Source organism: Vanellus vanellus (genome assembly GCF_965231255.1).
Source record: "Vanellus vanellus genome assembly, chromosome: 14".
Classification (NCBI taxonomy): Eukaryota; Metazoa; Chordata; class Aves; order Charadriiformes; family Charadriidae; genus Vanellus; species Vanellus vanellus.
The window spans coordinates 9220553-9239647 of NC_138919.1; the positions used below are offsets into that span (position 1 = coordinate 9220553).

At 38.0% G+C, this 19095-nt stretch overlaps 1 protein-coding gene across 2 annotated transcripts in view; it reads left to right on the top strand.

The window, feature by feature from the left end:
* Nucleotides 1–19095, top strand: part of ABCC1 (ATP binding cassette subfamily C member 1 (ABCC1 blood group)) — a 56789-nt gene that overhangs the window by 8755 nt on the left and 28939 nt on the right. For both annotated transcript variants that reach the window (XM_082490447.1, XM_082490448.1), the window contains exons 2-12: nucleotides 4352–4528; nucleotides 5289–5414; nucleotides 6791–6928; nucleotides 8056–8181; nucleotides 11178–11239; nucleotides 12159–12290; nucleotides 13311–13538; nucleotides 14195–14372; nucleotides 15124–15285; nucleotides 16048–16140; nucleotides 17341–17544. In XM_082490447.1, coding sequence (XP_082346573.1) covers nucleotides 4352–4528; nucleotides 5289–5414; nucleotides 6791–6928; nucleotides 8056–8181; nucleotides 11178–11239; nucleotides 12159–12290; nucleotides 13311–13538; nucleotides 14195–14372; nucleotides 15124–15285; nucleotides 16048–16140; nucleotides 17341–17544 — 1626 coding nt within the window. The remainder of the gene's footprint in view (nucleotides 1–4351; nucleotides 4529–5288; nucleotides 5415–6790; nucleotides 6929–8055; nucleotides 8182–11177; nucleotides 11240–12158; nucleotides 12291–13310; nucleotides 13539–14194; nucleotides 14373–15123; nucleotides 15286–16047; nucleotides 16141–17340; nucleotides 17545–19095) is intronic.

Here is a 19095-nt window from a genome sequence, read left to right on the forward strand (position 1 = left end):
CCCTGTAGTCTTCCTTCCTTCAACAGAGGCAGAATAACTGATCTTTTGTGTTGCAACTTTGTCTTACAGTCCTACTGCCAATGTTTTTCTCTCTCCTGTTCCCGAATTTTTAGACAGGAATGAATATAGTGTTCTCTTCCTTGGCTTTATGCACTGTTAATAAGTGGTTTACCTGTGAATAGATCCATGGGATTCTAGGGAACACCAAGCATTTTTTGTGCTCTTCTTGGAGATAGAGGGTTTCAATTCAAATGTGATAGGAAGCCTTTTTCTGCTGTAACAGAAAATGTGCCATTGGGCACAAAAACTGTGGACTGTGTTGTGTTTGGTTTTTTTTTTTTTTTTTTTTTTTTTTTTTCAGCGGTAGTGCTGGTGATGGAAATGAAAACTGAGAAATAGGTCGGATAAATTTAAAAGTACCCATTTGCTATTCTGGGAAACTTTAAAATTATCCAGGGATTTTAAAAGGAAAAAAAACAACCCCAACCTGAAACAGTTTAACATCTGAGATGTGGTTCTTCTGGAGTAGACTAAAACTAAGCCAACAGCACACCTCTTCTCTCCAATGTCTACCAAGAAAGGAAGAAGGATCACACTGATTCTTCTCCTGGGGGTTCCTGCAGTCATGGCTTAAATTGAAGGCTGCTTCCGGATTATAGAATCTAATAGCTATAGATCCAACCCCTTTTTTCCTCCTCCTTCTCCATTGCAGGATGCTGCTAGTTTGTGTAGTCTTTCAGTAGATACTTGGGTTTCTGTCATTTGATGTACTCTTGCAAAAGAGAAGATTAGCTGATCGGTCAGTGTGAAAATTGATATTAATCTTTGAGATGTGAAAATAGGGCAACTTAGTGCTTTAATAGGACTTGCTAAAATAGTGTTTCTAAAACTTGAGTCAGAAGAAATGTCATAAATTTTGCTAATTAATGTCTGTTAAATACAACAGCCTGCTTCAGTGAGTGTTCCTGCATTGACTTGCAAAGAATTTTGGTTTGATAAAACTCTGTAACTAGGTTTATGTAAAGCAAAGGAGAAGCATGTACTTCAGACTGGCAGAACTAGTCTACACTTGTGTAACTGAACATTGTAATTTGCATATGAATACATGTTGGTTTCATGATGAGAGTGACATATTTTCCAGCCAGGATTGAGCCTCTCAGAGCTGTGGTATCCTTTATGCAGAACTTAGGGTATGCCTTTCTTTTGTAATGGATTGAGTTCTGCTTGGCTTTGCCCACTGAGGGCGTTAACATCTCAGTTCAGACTGGGAGCCTGCCTCTGATGTGACCTCCTGACAGTCCCCTGTCCTGCTTGTTGGTTTACTGAGTGTCCCAAGTGCCTTTTGGACAGGCGTTAACTGGGAAACGTGTTCCAGTGGCTGATGGGCGGTCTGGCCAGTCTGCGGGGGAGCCTTCAACTTGTCCTGTGCAAACCTGAGTGAAAGGTGTGTTGTAAGGACATGGGGTGCTCAGCAGCAAGTGTTGGGTCTAAAGCTCTGTTCCTGCCTGTGCTACTGCCTGCTGTAGACATAGCCTGAGAGAATTGCACCTAGGGGATCACCAGGGAAAAAATACTACCATGTCTCTCTCTGCATGCATGCTTTCCTCACCTTTTGTCACCTGAAATGAATCTAAAATGAAAGGGGCCTCTGCACCTCCCCTGTGTGTAGCCATTTCGCTTGTACAGAGGAGAATATTTAAGCTAAGCAAATGATTTGATATCAACAGCTTCTGGATCAAATCCTGGAAAATTGTGAAAGAAGATACACTGTTGCTGTAGCTGTTAAATTCTGGCAGTAATCTTACCTCAAACTGCCCGTTTGTCCCAACTTTCTGTTCTTAACCCTGAAGTACCATTGCGTCATATACCCTCTTGCCTTTCATGCAGAAACACCTCCAGATAACTTGCAAATATGAAGGTCAAATGAAAGATTGCACCTGTTTTTAGAGTATCCCCCAGGCTTATATGCATAGCAGTCATGCATAAAACACTTCTTTTATTTAGCCATGTGGCAGTGACATGTGTTTTACCTGCTCTGTCCTTTTTGGTAATTGCCTGATTCATTTTACAGCAAGCATTTAAAAACACTGAAAAAGGAGATAGTAACTTTCTTAAGCAGTATGTAGATCTCAAAAAGTTTACTCGATAAAATGTCAGTGCTCTTGTTTGTTGTAAAGCTAATTACATCCTGTCAATTTACGTGTATAATCATATGAACTATCTTAATTTGTGAATTGTAAACTGTTCTGCAGAGTCATGAGACTTTTTCTTGGCTGTTGTGCTGGAGCGGAGCAGCTGGGACTTAGAAAGGCAAAACCGTTTGTGCGGTGGCTAAATGTAAGGATGACTCAGCTGAATTTTCTGATGATGTTATGCAGTTGGGGAACTTAATAAGCATGTGGCTCGGCCACAGTGTCTCACAGCTGCTGCCTCGTCACGAACAACTTACATGACCCCTGTGCAGATACACTAAAACATAATTAAGCATTTTTATGCTCTACCAGTGTAAATTTCCTTGAATTGGTGCTATTAAGTTTGGCAATTTTAATTTCTTTTTTAAACTGACAAAATTAAAAATTATATTGAGAAGAATTCTTAGAATGCTGTGGGATTAGAGGAGAAAAATAACAGCTGCGTGTCCTGTGCGTATTGTCTGTTGTATCTAACCAAGAAAGAAGTCCTAGATTCTGACAGAAATTGAGAGGGAAGTGGGGAAGGAAAATGTTTTTGTTTATACATTTTCAAGAGAAGTTTGGGTATGTTTTTGTTGTGTGTTGTTTTTTTTTTTTTTTTTTTTTTTTTTTAAACAAATCTGCCCCAAACCAAATCAGTAGAAATTACCATTTTAATACAGAATGGTCAAATTTAAGGGGAGACCTGCTCTGTGATAAAATAATGTCTGTTTAGCTTTAAGGTGAAATTTTTGCAAGTTATATCTTTGATTTATCTTTAGATCTGTTTTCCTCTCTTTGTAATTGTGTTAGAAACTGTTTAATCAGTGGAAGATGGTGACAAATAAAGATCAAAGCCTGGCGATTCAGAGCAGTGGGATCTGTTTCCAGCTTCACTGTTGGAACAGAAGGGGCAGGCGCTACAGCTCCTTTTGGTTCTATTTCCTCATCTATAAAATGTGGATGAAGGTGCTTGTTTCTGTGACCAGCTCACAGTTTTATAGAGGAGAAGGATTACTGACTGCCATTATGTCCCAGTTGTGATACTGGTGTTCTGTGCAGTTGTAAGCTGTGCAACCGTCTGAAAAAATGCTTTGCAACCGAAAATGACATTATAGTTAACAAGCCTTTGGGCGTGGGACTGCTTCTCTTGGCTGTGTGGCTTTTAAACAGAAGCTTGTGAGCTATGCTTTGGCTGTTGAATACCACAATCTGTCTGCAGCAGCGATATCTCTGTATTGCATCATTGTGGTGGAGAGTCAGAAAGCTACAGCACTTAAGAAGTGTCCCTTGTGATAATTTTACAGGAAATACAGTAATTTTAAGGTAAAATTTCCTGCAAGAGATTTCCCTAACTCAAGTCAATCATAAATATGGTATGAAAGTTCATTTTACTAAATAGCCTGTCATTGTAAATAGTCCGTGTACCAGTAATGGAAATGGTGATCATGTTTTTATTACTCTGTTAGTTTTTGTTTGATTGTGAGGTGGTTTATCTTGTTTTCAAGAATAGTGTTGAGAGAAGTAGGAAAACATGGAATTACATTGACTTACATTTTCCTGTTGTTCTGTAGGAAACAGGCTGTGAGGGTGAGCCCTTAGTTCTATGCCCTGTTGTTATGAATTACAAAAAAGTCTCAATCGGTTTTCTGCAGACAGCTTGGGAGCTGTGAGACTACTTTACAAATAGCGATGTTGTCTTGTGCTGTTCACTTTTACTGTATGCCAGATAATGTTTCCACACTGAAATTTAGGAATGTGGTGTATCTGAGTATTTATATGGATGTGCACAGTGGTTATAATGGGAGATAGCTGGCATCGTCACCTTACTTTTCTGCAATGATAATGTGAAAATCCTTGATTAATACTGTTTTAATACTGTTAAAGATCCTGATAAGTACTGTTAAGGTATTACGTTCAAGTGAGTTATGTGAAATGGTCAGCTGTGTAGAACCAACAAAAGTGACAGTAATGTCTTCTTGTGAAGGTTTAAAACTTCTGAGCTATGAAAAGTGCAATAAAATCATATACAACACAGAATGGAGCAAGTTTAATACAAGTATAAGTAAATACTCAATAAGAGATACAGAATAAGGCAGATGGCGACTATTTCTGGGTTTCAAAATACTGAAGTTCTGTGTTTGCTTTTCCTTTAACTTCCATCTATTTTCTCTCCTCAGGACTGGAATTTGACATGGCACACAGAAAATCCAGACTTCACCCAGTGCTTTCAGAACACAGTCCTGGTCTGGATTCCTTGCATTTACCTGTGGGTCTGCTTCCCAGTGTACTTCCTATACCTTCGTTGTCATGACAGGGGATACATACAAATGTCAAACCTCAACAAAGCCAAAACGGTATGTGACTTCTTAAAATTGGAAATTATTAAGCTTATCTGGAGGTGTGAATATATTTTCAGCCATGTTTTAGCACACTGTTTTTGTTGAGCCTGTGTGCACCATATAGCTGTAACTTAACTCGTTCTGCTTGTGTTTGATTTCCAAGCCTTGAGTGTTCCTGTTGCCCTCTTATCAGTAGGCTTTCTGAAATTTACCCTGCCATATCAAAAAAGCATGCAAATCCTTTGTAAGACCAGTTGGAGAAAACTATTTTAAGGCACCTCAACCTCAAGGCCTTTATTTCAATAATAAAAATAATTTTTCATCCCATCAACTTCCTAAGTTATGCAGCATAGATTTCTAGAGCTGCTGCAGGTATTCTATTCCACTTCTATTGTGAAATAGGTACTCAAATGTTTTCTTATTTTTTTTGTTCCTGTAGAATAAGTGAAAAGTTTTAAGAAGGACTGTAATAGCATGGTGGATTGGAGAGTTTTTGTCTCTGCAGTCTGTTATTCAGGAGTGAGATTCACCAGCTTTCTGCTTCATAATACACTGAATTATATGGTACTAAAAATTAGTAAACCCTTTTCTTCTAATGGGGATCCAATAGGTAAAGCCGAATTACTCTTCTTTTGTGCATGTTGTAGAATTGCCCAAAAGAGGTGATCTGATTTTGACTCCTCTTGTACTAACACATCACATCTAGTGTTCGTGTATATATTGTGCTGCCTACTATGTGTGAACTGATGTATAAAATTCTCTTTTTGTATTACAGGCTTTGGGCTTAATGCTGTGGATAGTCTGCTGGGCAGACCTTTTCTACTCTTTCTGGGAAAGAAATCAAAATATTTTTCGAGCTCCATTTTTTCTTGTTAGGCCTACAGTATTGGGTATAACAATGGTAAGTTCTTCTGTTATGGCCTTTGTTCATGCAAAGTCTTAAGCAGTAACATGCATCTTAGTATTATTCACAGTGTTGTAATTGTTTAAGCTACAATCTTTACATACAGATTTGATCTGCTGTTGAACTATGAAATATTGACTCTGAAATGTCTGCTTCTTTTTAATTTGAAAATTTAAAAAAAAAAAAAAACCAAACAAAAAAAAACCCAAAAAACAAACCAACAACCCCAACCCAGCTGTTGCATGTCAGCACGCAAGCCAGTGCTAGTTGTCTTGCCGTATTTTGGTAGCCTTGAGTTACCGTTCATAAATAGCTTGACTCAAGCATGGGGTGGAGGAATCAAGTTGAGAACTGATTAAATGTAGATAATACGAATCACACTGAACTTCGTAAAAGACTGTTGAAGGCATTGCATTATTAAGTATCTTATTACAAACTCTCTTGCATGTAACATTCTTTAGTGCATGTTTTCTTTGTTACATTTGATGACATGGTGGAAAGTCTTAAATGCTGTGAGGCACATACATAGGTGTCCCCAGCTAACTCTTCCTACTTAGGTGCGCAAGTATTGTCTACTTTCACACCAGTATCTCTGCAGCCTTCATTTCAAGGAAAATGCCTTGCTATTCATTTAATTTCAGTTGCCTTACATTTATCACAGACTTGGAATGGTAGCGATTAAACATGATACTCAAGGGGGGACAGGACGGGACAGGACACAACAACCCCAACAGCAGTAACAACAAAAAAAAGCAAAGCAAAAAAACCTCAACAACCCTGACAGATGCAAAAGCTGCTAGTTTGTGGTTACTTAATAATGTAATTGTCAAGCTTTTGTCAGGCTGGTTGGAAATGCATGTTGCAGCAGCCAAGTGAGATTACTGAATTATGCCAGCTTCCTAAAAGACTCTGAAAACACACAAAATACAGAAATAGAGTAATATTTGGTCAGTGGTGTTTGGTGTTGTGGCTTGTGCGTAAAGAAATAATTTTATTTTGAAAAGAATTAGTCAGGAAATACTTGGAAAGGACATAGTGTCACTATAATTGCATGTTGATTTGTGATGTAGAACCAGAAAAGTAAGGAAATAGACTGGCAGCTTTTCACAGTGCTTTTGTGTATGTAGTCATTTACTTCTATGTAATACATATTCCTTTTCCCATTTTTGCAACTTCCTATCTTTACTGCTGCAGAGAATTTCCTATTTAAATATATTTTTGAATTACACTTAAAATCTCTGGGTGTTACAACGTATGGGAGATTCTGGATTTGAAATGTTAAATAAGCACATTTTAACACAGTAACTTGTATACGTGTATAATGTCTTGTAAAACTTAAAGCTTGTGAATGTATTTTTCTTATTTGTCCACAGTTGCTTGCTACATTTTTAATACAATATGAAAGAATAAAAGGAGTCCAGTCTTCAGGTGTAATGATGATTTTCTGGCTCATCTCATTGTTATGTGCCACTGTGGTTTTTCGATCCAAAATAATACATGCCTTAAATACGGTAAGTCATTGCTAGCCTCATTCAGTTGAAAATAATCTGAAATGGCAGCAGTAATAGAGTAGTCGCTTGCTAATTATGCTAGTCAAGCCAGTTAATGATCCATTCCATGTGCCTTCGTTCCTTGAGTTATAAAAACAAAGCAAGCAAGACTTAATGGCCCTTGTTTTGAAATGCTAGTGAAATTTGTAGTGATCTTAACTGTAACAACAGTTGCCAAAAAAATTCTGCCATCTGTTCCAGAAAGGGGATGTGTGCGCTTGAGTACAATAGAAGTGTATAATCTTTGATATGAAACCGTTCTGGGAGTTTACGTCGTCTTCCTGTTGATTATACAGTGGATTTCCTGAAACACTTAGTTTGACGGTCTCATCTGATGAGACAAAATGAAAGTGTAGAAATGAAATGTTTTTATGTCAGTCTGCTTTATAGTAAGGCCACTTCAAATATCAGATTAATTGTGGAGCTGCCTGAAAATGGCATATCACTTCTATTTCTTGAAACCTTTAAGGCATGTTGTGAATTTTAGAACTTTCAGCCAACTTTTGGCTTTAGCTGTTGGGAGTGGGATTTTACTGGTAGGGGGTGTGTGTGTCCATCTGTCCCTGTGCTTTGATTTCTGTGGATTATGCTCTACTTATCAGTCCCAGTCTAAAAAATGGAAGTACCTCTGGAATTTGAGCACAATGCAACAAACTGTAACCTAAACTCTGCTCCTCTGATTCTTATTTTCTGTGTGCATACTGATTAACAAATTTGCTTTGAAAAATCCTTACTATCCAGGGCACAAATGCCTTTTGCTTGTAAAGAATACTTTGTCTTCAGATTGGGGCATGCTGTGTTGGTACAAACCATGTCTTAAAGAGAACTTCTCTACAGAAGAAGTTCATGCTTGTGTGTTTATGGCAGTGATTGTTTAAAAGTAAATGTTATCTTTCATTTTCTTCACCCTCTCTTCACCTTCCCTTTACCAAAATATACTTTGTCTTTAATTTGCATGGGAGCAGCTAGTGTAACATTTATGTAGTTTGCAGACTTTACAGTAAGGAGCTGTTTTATGTTTAATAGTAACATGTTGTTTTAAAGAAATTCCTCAAGCCTTCTAATTGGAATATTACTTTCCTTTGTAGGGTGCTGAAGTGGATGCATTTCGTTATGTCACCTTCTGCATCTACTTCATCCTGTTACTTGTACAGCTCATCCTGTGTTGCTTTCCAGAACGACCACCTTTGTTTTCTGAAACAGTGAATGATCCTGTAAGTGTTCAGTCTATACTGAGTGCTGAGTATCATACGTGCAATATTCTGTACAATGAGTTATAAGGCTGTAGTCTCCCAGATGCCAAATAATTCAAATCTTGTTGACTTGTTTGCAATAGAGTGTTCTAGTTGCAGAAGATGAAGCCCATAACATGCAAAGCAGGGTGGGCTGTATTTAAAAGAAAGAGCAAAAATACTGTTTCAGTCATTCCTGAATAACATTCCAGAAGGTTAAGTCATATGTATTTATATTCAATTGTGCTTCTGGCAATTGGTGGGAAATACTGATTTGAAATGCCCTCCTAGTCATCTCGTACCATTCGGTAGGCAGTCACTCATAAGGATGTGTATTCTCTTCCTGTCAGGTAGAATCTACACCTGGAAAATTTTTGAATCTGGATAGATACACTTGATTTGCATATTTACCTCTCTTGTGTGAAGCAAAAATTTAACTAGCTCCGTTGCAAAAGCAGTTAGTGTTAGAGGCTGGTCTGAATGTAGAAGTTTAATTTTGTCTAGACATGATCTTTTTTGCATGTGTTCCTAATTATATGTGCTAGCTACATGGCATGGAGCTAAAGAGACCCAAGGGATGCTGGACGATTACCCTGCTTGTTAGCCCCAAGCTAGACCTTCTGAGTCACAGTGCAGCGACACCTGTCACTGCCTGGTGTTTGGGAGTGCAAAGTTTAGAAACCTCAGTTCTATTTTTTTTTTTTATAAGGTGTAGTTCTGGTTTGATGGAAGTTAGGTGGCGCTGACTGATGAAGGAAGGTGTGAAATGTGTGAGAGGGGAAATAAATGTAACTTTGTAACTGTGGAAGAGGTCTGTAACCAGTTGTACATAATGAATTCCACAGTTACCTTCTCTGTTGATATCCAGTGTGCCAGTGGTGCTCTGTATTGCCACTGGCAGACAGTCTGCATGTATGTGCCTGGAGGGAAGAGTATACTCCTGAGTCTTTTGGATCCTCTTCATCTTTGGGTTCTTTTCATCTCATTCAGGGATTAAATGTATTTGAAAGGATACCGTGGATTTATGGAAACCCTCTTTTCTGCTTTGATCATGGTAACAATAATTACAAGGTGCTTTGAGACCACAGTAGTTTGTGTATTCTGAGTATTTCTAGGATTGTCTCTAGGAAAATGGCTAGACTTCAAATTTTAACCTTTTTTCATGAGTGGTGTGTTTGTTGAATGTTATGATGGGGAAAAGAACAAAGCAAGTCACGTTAATCATTCTTAAATTCTCATTATTATTCCCTTATGCCAAGCATTTCCAAACTTGAAATGTTTGTGAGTCTTCAGTAAAATCTTATTATATGTTTACTTAAGCCAAAAAACTACAGTGAAATTTCCAAGATGTAGATGCTGATGTATATAGAAGTCAAACAATGCATTTTGTCTCATGTTTTCACTTTGTTCACATTACCGAAGTGCAGACTTGTTCCAACTTGTCTTCCTTCTGTCTGGCATGAATGTCAATGGGATTAATAATTCTGTGTCACAAGTATTTAATTTTGTCAAAATACCATTATTTTAACAGTAATCTAATATTTTTTTAATGTTTTATACTTTTGCTTTATGGAAATGAAGTCCAGTTTTTGGTAATACAAGATCTAGTGGACTCGAATTTAGAGTTTCCACCTGCAAGTAGATTAAAAAAAGTATAAAGGAAAAAAGTAATACAGTATTTTGTTGGTGTATTTCATGAAGTAGAAATCTGTCTGTCAGGAATGTTGATGTGGCCAAAGGCTGAAAGTACTACTCCCCACCCCCCAGCCTTTTTTTTTTTTTTTTTTACTACTTTGAGTTTAAGAACTTGTATTTATCCATTAAGGGATGGTGTTGGATTTGCTTGCAATCATTTTGTTGCAAGAGTTTAAATACTTTGGATAAGTGGAACTCTTATCCCCTTTCAAAAAAAGTGACTGTCTTATACATACTCCTATTGTTCCCTACAAAGTTGCAAAAAAAGTTGCCTTGTGAAGAGGAAATGCAGGAGTCTGTTTTGTGTAGCTTGATTGCAACGAACTTCAGTATAGCTTAATGGAGAAGCCATGTTACACAAACATAAGTTGAAAAATGCAAATCTTGGAAACGCTTGGCTCTGTTTTAATTGTAGTACTCTAATGATATTTGGTGACTTTTGTGGATGGAAATACCTGAGTTGCTCCAGTTATAGTTGGTGATAAAAACCTAGTGGTTTGTGTGCCAAAGGAGTGGCTGGTTTTAGCATTCCTTAGAAGTTGTTCAGAGCAGTGAAAGAGGGAAGAGAGAAAACTGCACTGGAATTCTGCAAGTAAATCACCTTTAGTGCCTTTTAAATTCTTCCAGCCTTCCTTTCTGCTGTTTTAATCCAACTGGATGAGGAGAGGATGTTAACCTGAACAGTAATTAAAACAGTCATTGTCCTGGATGTAGAACACGAGCTAGCAGCATACCTTTATGGATACTTAAGATTCCCATGCTTATTGATGAGTGAGAAGCAGCGGTTTTAGGGGCTGTTTTGGGGTGCTTTTATGGAGTTTACAATTTTTTTTTAATTTGTGCATCTGTTTTGATGGAGTCACAGCACTTAACTGCTGTAACAGTAGAACTGAATTCTTCATTTATGACTATCTCTACCCAGTTAACATATTTATGCTCTCATATGGTAGCATACCTTGCATTGATATAGATGGGCACTGATTGTGACGTCTTGAGAGGCTGTCTGGCTGTACTATCTTATAAAACTCCCTCAACTATTTGTTGCGTTGTTGATATGGAGCACTGCTATTCCTGTGTCACAGTGGTCTAGTCTGCTGACAGCCCTGAAGCTGTGGTTGTATTTTCTGAACAAGTTCTCAACAGCATAAATGACAAGTTTAGTAATGTGGAAAAAAATACTATAAACAAAAGGAATTTCAAAAGCATCTTTCTGCTTGGTTTGTTTCTTTTGGCACTGTATCAGTCACTTTGTATATGGATTGATTTCTTTTTTTCTCCTTTAGAATCCATGCCCAGAGTTCAGTGCTTCTTTCCTCTCCAGAATCACGTTCTGGTGGATCACTGGGTAAGACTAACTGGTGCTTTATGCATCATCTTCAAGTTAGATTAAAGTTAGGATCCTGCTTGCAGTGTTAAATTAGTGATACTCATAAAACAATAATTTTGGTTGTTTGGGTTGGTTGTTTTGTAGATAGATTAATCAAATTTGGAAAAATAAAAATCAGTTTAGTCTTTTAACTTCTTTGTAGTGTCTTTGTAATTTTAAATTTTTGCCAGTATATATTTAGTATGTTTGCTGAAAGAGTATGATTAAAAAAAAATCTTTAGAAAATATAAGAAGGTAGAAATTATCTGCTGCATTTAGAAACTAAGGCATTCAAAACTGTTCACTTGTCCAATAGATTCTTTATTTTCATTAACTTATCTTTGGTTATGCTGTATATTTGATAACAACACATGTTCTTGTGAGTTAAAACACAAGAACATGTAAAATAATATTGGTGTATAGTTGTTGTTGGTACTTGGCCAGAGTTCCCATGGAAAGCTAGATGAAAGGAATTGCTTTGTAAAATTAAAGGGTAATAAAGATTTTGAAACTTGGTAGGCATGGAATATTAATTGCCTGGCTGACTTTCAAATGAGATCACTTCATCCTTTCTTTTATTTTCCCTGAAATTTGAATTCAGTGGCATATTCTGGATCCTTAGATGTTCTGGTGTCTAATTCTCACAGTAAAGACAGGAGGATGTATATTTATAAAGACAGGAGGATGTATATTTTGGCATCTGGACCTCTGTAGCTAGGGGTACTAACTCTAGCATGCATTTCTGTGAAGAGCTGGCTCTGTTTTGGGGCTGAATGTAAGGACCACTGTCTTACGACATATATATATGTCGTGTGTGTATATATATATATATACACACACGCATGCACATGTATCTCTAGTGTTCTTAAATATATAGTGCTGATTCTTTCCAACACAGGTTGATGGTTCAGGGTTATCGGAGACCTTTGGAAGCCAAGGATTTATGGTCATTAAATAAAGAGGACAAATCAGAGGAGATAGTGCCAGGTTTGGCTAGCAACTGGGCAAAAGAATGGGCAAAGACCAAGAGGTAAGTTCAGCTATCCTGGCTGGCAGTTCTTTCAAGATGTGGAAGTTCAAAAGCTCAAGTTACTCAGCCTCTACTTAAAGGTGCTTCTCATCTTTTATCAAGCCTGCTTTTGTAAGGCCCAAGTGGCAGCTCCGTATTTGTCCTTAAGTGCATACAGAATAGCAGCCAAGTAGGGTGTTGTGTGTCTTCTTCATGAAGAGCTGCATCAAGCTTCCCTTAGTCTTTCATGATCCAAAGCTGATTATTGTTATTTTTGATGTGTAGTTTTTCCCTGAGGAGGGAAGCTTTTCACACAGTCAAACTTCAGTCATGTAATTTAAGAGCTTGGGCTCCCTCTATAGTTAGTGAAGCCTCAGGAGGGCAGTTCAGGGTGTAAAAGTGTCAAGCTTATTTCTTTCCTGTGACTATATAGGGAGCCTGGGCATCTAAACCAGATGACTAAAATTAGAAAGACTGCATGCCTGCAGTTTTCGTCCTACTTTCATCATCCTTTTCTGCAGCGAATAGAAGTACTTTTTCATTGAAGGCAAATTGCTTGCTTGCTTACACAGTGTAAATACAGTTTGTCCTCAGAAGTTTGGAAGTATGTAGTTTGGTGTAAGCCAGATGTGTGAAATGAATGTGTTGAGTCCATTGAGGATGATGTGGCATAAATCTGACAGCAATCTTCTAACTCCAGTGATACAGTGAGGCCCTTATTTTGATGAAAGCTCAGCAAACTGGGTTCTAGAATAATAATGTCCTTTGCTTTTTAAGTTTGACACAGGTTGCAGCCCTATTCCTTGTTCCCCAGGGCAGACTTAGAGGAGAGATGCAACAGGAGTGTTACCTGTCGCCACAAAGGCGGCCATTTTTGAATGGCTGGTTCATTTAGCTATGGTTGTATGATTAAAAAGATGTTTGATTGACAGTAAAACCCAGTAAAACTATAAATAAGGGCAATAAAGAGCTCATAAACATCTCATTTTTCCAGTTGGCTTTATGCGTGAATAAAGGCTACATTATATACTTTTATTTCAGGCAACCGTTAAACATGTTATATGCGCCTAAAAAGCAGCAAAAATCAAGTGACTCAAATGGTGATGTGACAGAAGAGGCTGAAGCTTTGATTATAAAACCATCTCAGAAGAGCTCTGAAGCATCTTTATTCAAGGTGTTATATAAAACCTTTGGACCATATTTTCTCATGAGCTTCCTGTTTAAAGCTGCACATGATCTCTTGATGTTTGCAGGCCCAGAAATTCTGAAGTAAGAACTGTATACTTTATTATTGTATTAAAAGTACATGAACGGAATTTAAAACACACTGGTATTTCACTCGCCAAGCTGCTTTGCCTTCAGCTGGTTCAGTAGGGAGGAGTTGTCATGCAACTTAGACCATTTACACAGATGATTTTGGTTCACTGGGTTTCAAATTACAACATAACGCATTAAATGTTTGACTTTTTATGTTCCTTTCCAACACTAGGAAGGGCAGGAAGGAATCAACAATAACAGGGGTAATGGTTGTAGGACTGCAAAGCACAGTATGTGAAGCAGCAGAGAGCTAAGGGGGTAGGAGGAGTTGCATTGCTATAAGGTGAGAAGAAGTAAACCAGCTGTAAGCAGTTGTATTTTAGCTGGAGGGAATATGAGACTTTTTAGCGTAGCTCCAAGAGAATGGTGTACATGTAAGATATATGATACTTTATGTTCTAAAGTGGTACATTGTTAGGAGGAGGAAGTGATGTGTGCAAGTATAAAACAATCTCCAGTTTCTAAGAAGTTTGCTTACATGTTCTATCTAAGTTTGGGACTTTGGTTGCTTGTGTGACCCACATAATGTTTGGAATAATCTAAGGTTGTAACCCTGACATTTCATTTTGATTTGCATCTATCAAGAGAACTAATTCTTCTCTCCACAGATGGCTAATCAACTTCGTAAATAACAAAGCTGCCCCAAACTGGCAAGGCTACTTCTATACAGGACTGCTCTTTGTTTGTGCCTGTCTTCAGACTTTGATTCTTCACCAGTATTTTCATATTTGCTTTGTAACTGGAATGAGGCTCAAAACAGCGATTGTTGGTGTAATTTATCGAAAGGTAGGTGTTTCTTTATATATATATATATATATATATGGCAGTACCTCTTGGTGACTGTGTGAATGCGTTGCTTAAGTCTGAATAATTAGTTAGGAGACTCTGGTAGGCTGATTCCTAACTCTTAATAGAAGCAAGAGAGTATCTAGTTTATAAATAAAACCTTTAAGATAGAGCAATCTTCTAAATTACTAGTTAAAGTTCAGGCACCTTATTCTTCCCACTGCCAAACAAGAAACGTTGTCTCATTTAAACTAGGGGTGTGAAACTGCTTCAGATTGTGCAGAAATTAAGATGCATATACATTTACAGTTTCATTTGGGACTTAGCAGCAGTGCTACCGCATCTTGGAATAGGCTGGAACCCTTTAGAAAGCTGTGGACTGATTGCTCTGTGTGATAAAAATGTGTGACAGGAATAAGATTCTGCTGCTTACACTAAAACACAAAACAAGCAAAAAATACCCCTCCGTGTCTCCCCCCGGAATAAAACCACCGACTAACCAACCCTAACCTCAAAGGCTGCTTGTTGCCTTTAATTCTCTATTAGTTTAAACCCAGCTGCTTGCTTCAAACTATGCTACTTCCATTTTGTAAGATGTGCAGGGTAAACAGAATATGAAGCAGGAAAAGAATTGTTTGTGATTTTAAAGATGAATCTCTATAAAGCAATTGAATTCTGTGGAGAAAATACAAATGATTCAGTCTTCCTTCATGTTGCCTTAATATTTTTTTTATGTTTAATCTGCACCTAGGCACTTGTTATCACAAATTCTGCTAGAAAGTCTTCTACTGTGGGTGAGATCGTGAATCTAATGTCTGTGGATGCTCAGAGATTCATGGACTTGGCCACCTATATAAACATGATTTGGTCTGCACCTCTCCAGGTGATATTAGCGCTGTACTTACTGTGGCAGGTGAGTATTTCGTGTTGTTTCCTGTTTTGACTTTGGCAACGTGCTGCTTCCTATGGTCATGACTACAGACAGCTGTTGTTCAGACCACTGGAGAGCTGTGGACCACTGTGCAGAAAATGCTGTTTGTTTAGAAACCATTTAGAGCTGCTTTTGTCACTGCTGTAAAGAAGTCAGGAGGTTCTTAATTTGCACATCTGAGTGCATGTGGGGAGGATGCAGATGTGAGCTACTATCTTTTGGGGGACTGCAGCACCTATAGTATCACACTTGTCACTGAAAGAAAAGCGGTCTTGGTTCTGCACTCTGAGAGTCACCATATGAGATGTTTGCTGTTTCTAGTCCAGACAGTCACTAAGCTGACTCTTCCTGATTCTTATTGTCGGTCAGGAAGGTAATGAAATTCCCAAAGAAGTCTGTCACTCCCTGCATGGATCTCTACTTCAGAAGAACAGACAAACCAGCAAAAACTGGAAAACATTAAAAGATCTCATTGTGTATATAGATAGGTGTATATATAGAGAGGTTGATCTGTATCTATATATACAACTCTATATGGTGGCTGTACATTTGTTTCAAAAATCAAAGCACATAAACATCAACCCAAGACCCTACTTGATCTTCCTCCTCTTCCCCCAAGCTGTTTTTGGAAGAGGAAGAAGAGGTTGAAAAACTAGTTCAGAATGCTTTTCTGTAGTATATGCAGTGGTTTGACCCAAGATTTTTAAAAATAATAATAACTGTTTACAATTAAATGCGTTTCAGAATTTAGGTCCTTCAGTGCTTGCAGGCGTGGCTGTCATGATCCTTCTGGTTCCGATAAATGCTGTCATGGCAATGAAGACAAAAACCTATCAGGTTAGAACCTTTATATATGCAACAGAGTGCTTTTAAGAAACACGTTCTGTTCCTTGACATGTTCCTAAGTTTGTCCTTTTACATTTTTTTTTCTCTCCCTATACTTATCCATTAAGAAAAAGGGAAGGGAAAGAAAGGTCAGAGGTGTTCTGTATGCAGAATAAACAAACTCATGTATTTTTCAGCCTTACAGCGTATCTGTACATAATGTCTAAAAATTTTGCAGTGGTTATGACCAAGGTAGCAGGTTAGCCAGCCTCATGAAATACCTGATGATTGCATTGTAATTAGTTTAGTATTTAGCTTGCTGTCTAAGAACTAAAGTGCAAATGTAAACTACTCTCTGCCTAATGAACCTTAAGTGAAATATTCACACTTCTTCTCATGTTTTCTACTACAAAAACTACTTCTAATAGCCCCACCACATGTTTTCTGGTGCAGACTTCATTACTGACTGAATTTATGAATGTCAGAGGAGATTGATTTCTTTAAATGAAACCTTTTATGTCTACATGTTCATCAAAATATACCACAGCATTTGGTTTCTACATGGGACGAGGAGGGATATCTAGCCTATCACAGCCACGCTGCCACTAGTAACAGCTGTCGGGGATAGCTGTACCAGTGCAGTCTACTGACTCTGCCTAGTGTTGAGTCAGAACATAGTTTCTGCTTTGCACTGCTCTCCTTAAAATATTTTATGAAGATGGAAACTTCTGAGGAGTAGACTTTCTTCTTATGGCTGAATGAAAAGCTTTTTACCTCAGTGCACCATCAGAAGGCCATTGATAGTGCTGAAAATAAGGCAAAACCAAGTTTGGTCTAAGGTTAGATGCACACTGCACATCACTGAATCTACATTATAGTGACAGTTTTTTAACTGCATATTATACCCAGGAGGAACCTGAGTCCCAGGGCTCCCTGATGCAGGGTTAATCCTACTTAAACAAGTGCCACAACTGTTTTGATCTTGGTTTGGATTTTTAGTTGTGTGAAGCATTCTTTTAATTGGTTTAAAACATTTTGTTAATTCTGCATGTTTGTTTGTTAGATAGCATCTCAGATTTCCTGCTTGGGAAGCTAGTAAGCTTTTGATGATAATGAGGTAAATTTTGCCATTGCAAAATACAAAGCTCAGAACTTTGTGGGTCTGCCAAGTTTTGTGCTCTGCTAATTATTTTTTTGCAATGTTGTTTTTAGGTGGCTCAAATGAAGAGCAAAGACAACAGAATTAAGCTGATGAATGAAATTCTCAATGGGATTAAAGTTCTGAAACTTTATGCTTGGGAATTAGCCTTCAGAGAGAAGGTATTAGAGATCCGACAGAAAGAACTCAAAGTTCTAAAAAAATCTGCTTACCTTGCTGCAATGGCAACCTTCACTTGGGTTTGTGCTCCTTTTTTGGTAAGTGAAACAATCTAGAAGTCTGCTCTCCTTTTTGGGATCATGCTTTCCAAGGCAGTGCTTAAGAATTTCTTTTGGTTTTGTTTTTTAATGAGTGGAAGAGTCAGAATGCCCTCCACAGTGGTGGGAAATTGAACATTTATATCTCTGCTTCTCTATGAAAAGGCACTGCTGTTTTCTTTGAAGCTTAGTAACATCCAAGTTGGATGTATTCTAGAAGTTAATGTCTGAAGTATTTAGAAATAAAAACCTCCTCAGCATTCCCCTCTGTTTTTGGTGGTGTACTTGAGGAACCTGAGATTAAAAGTACTGTCAGATTTAGAAGAGGTTACTAATGTGCACAGTACCCTCCAGGTGGTAGCTGTGGCTGACAGAGTAAAACTTCCCTTATTTCAGCATCTTTGTGAGAGCAGCAGGTCCTTAGATAAGAGTCCTTGATGAACTGGGACATTGTGCACCAGGCATACTGCTGGTCTGGGTTCTTCCAGCATCTGTTTGAGAACAACAATGTGGAGAGTTAGAGCCATTATGTACCCTAGGATTGCTTTAAATTCTTATTTAAAAAAAAATATTCTTGATATGTGAAACATCCCCACTGTGTTTGTGGTTAGCTTACGTTTCAACTAATAAAAGTGAGAGAAGGGTAAGAGCACATCAAAATTGCTTCAGACCCTATTAGAACAAGGGACCATTGCTCTTGTCTGCAGAAGCAAATAAAAGCCATGACTACATTAGGATAAAATATGTGCTGTTCCAGTTGAAGGTGTTTAAGTGTACTTTCCAGTCTCAGATTCCTCCCCCGCAAACATTTTTAGTGTTTACGTTATGTTTTGGGCATGATGAAAGGCAGAAGAAGCAGTGCCCTGGGTAGGAAACATCAGCTGCATTCTTAGTGAATGCTTTTCTAAAAGAAGTCTGAGATGCTTTTAATATAAATACATTATTAAATGAAGTTTCTAAATAAAACTCTGCAGGTGGACTCCTTAATGCTCTTATGTGGAGTCTGAGAAGACAAGTTTGCCTAAGGAGTAGCTCTGTTTCAGCACACATGCGAATATGTGGCAACGGTCCTACACCATAGGGGGTTTGCCACTGGGGCAGAATTGGTACACACCGAAGTGCAAGCCTGCTGTTTAACATCCTGTTTCTTGGAGTTTTGTTCTTTTGTATATGTTCTTCTGAACTTCTGAATAAAGAATTATTGAAGTGCCTATTTGAAAGCACTTTTGACATGCAAAACTCTTCATTTCCTCTATTCCTTCTCCTGTTTCCATGGCCAGGGCTCTTTAAAACATTGTTTAATAATGGTGTCAGGAACTATTAATTTTGCAGTACCTCCCCTACTGCTGTGTGTGCTGATAAGGGTTTATTTCAGACTAATTGCTGGTAACACGAGAGTGCAGACATGCTGCTTGTGAGGTTATTCTCTGGACCCTGTCTTGTTTTTGATCTCTGTGGGAGGGCTTTCTCCCTGGGATATGGTTGTCCAAACTAAGGATTGTACAAACAAGCTACTGTACCAGGCATAGCTGTGTCAGCTGCTTTACGTAG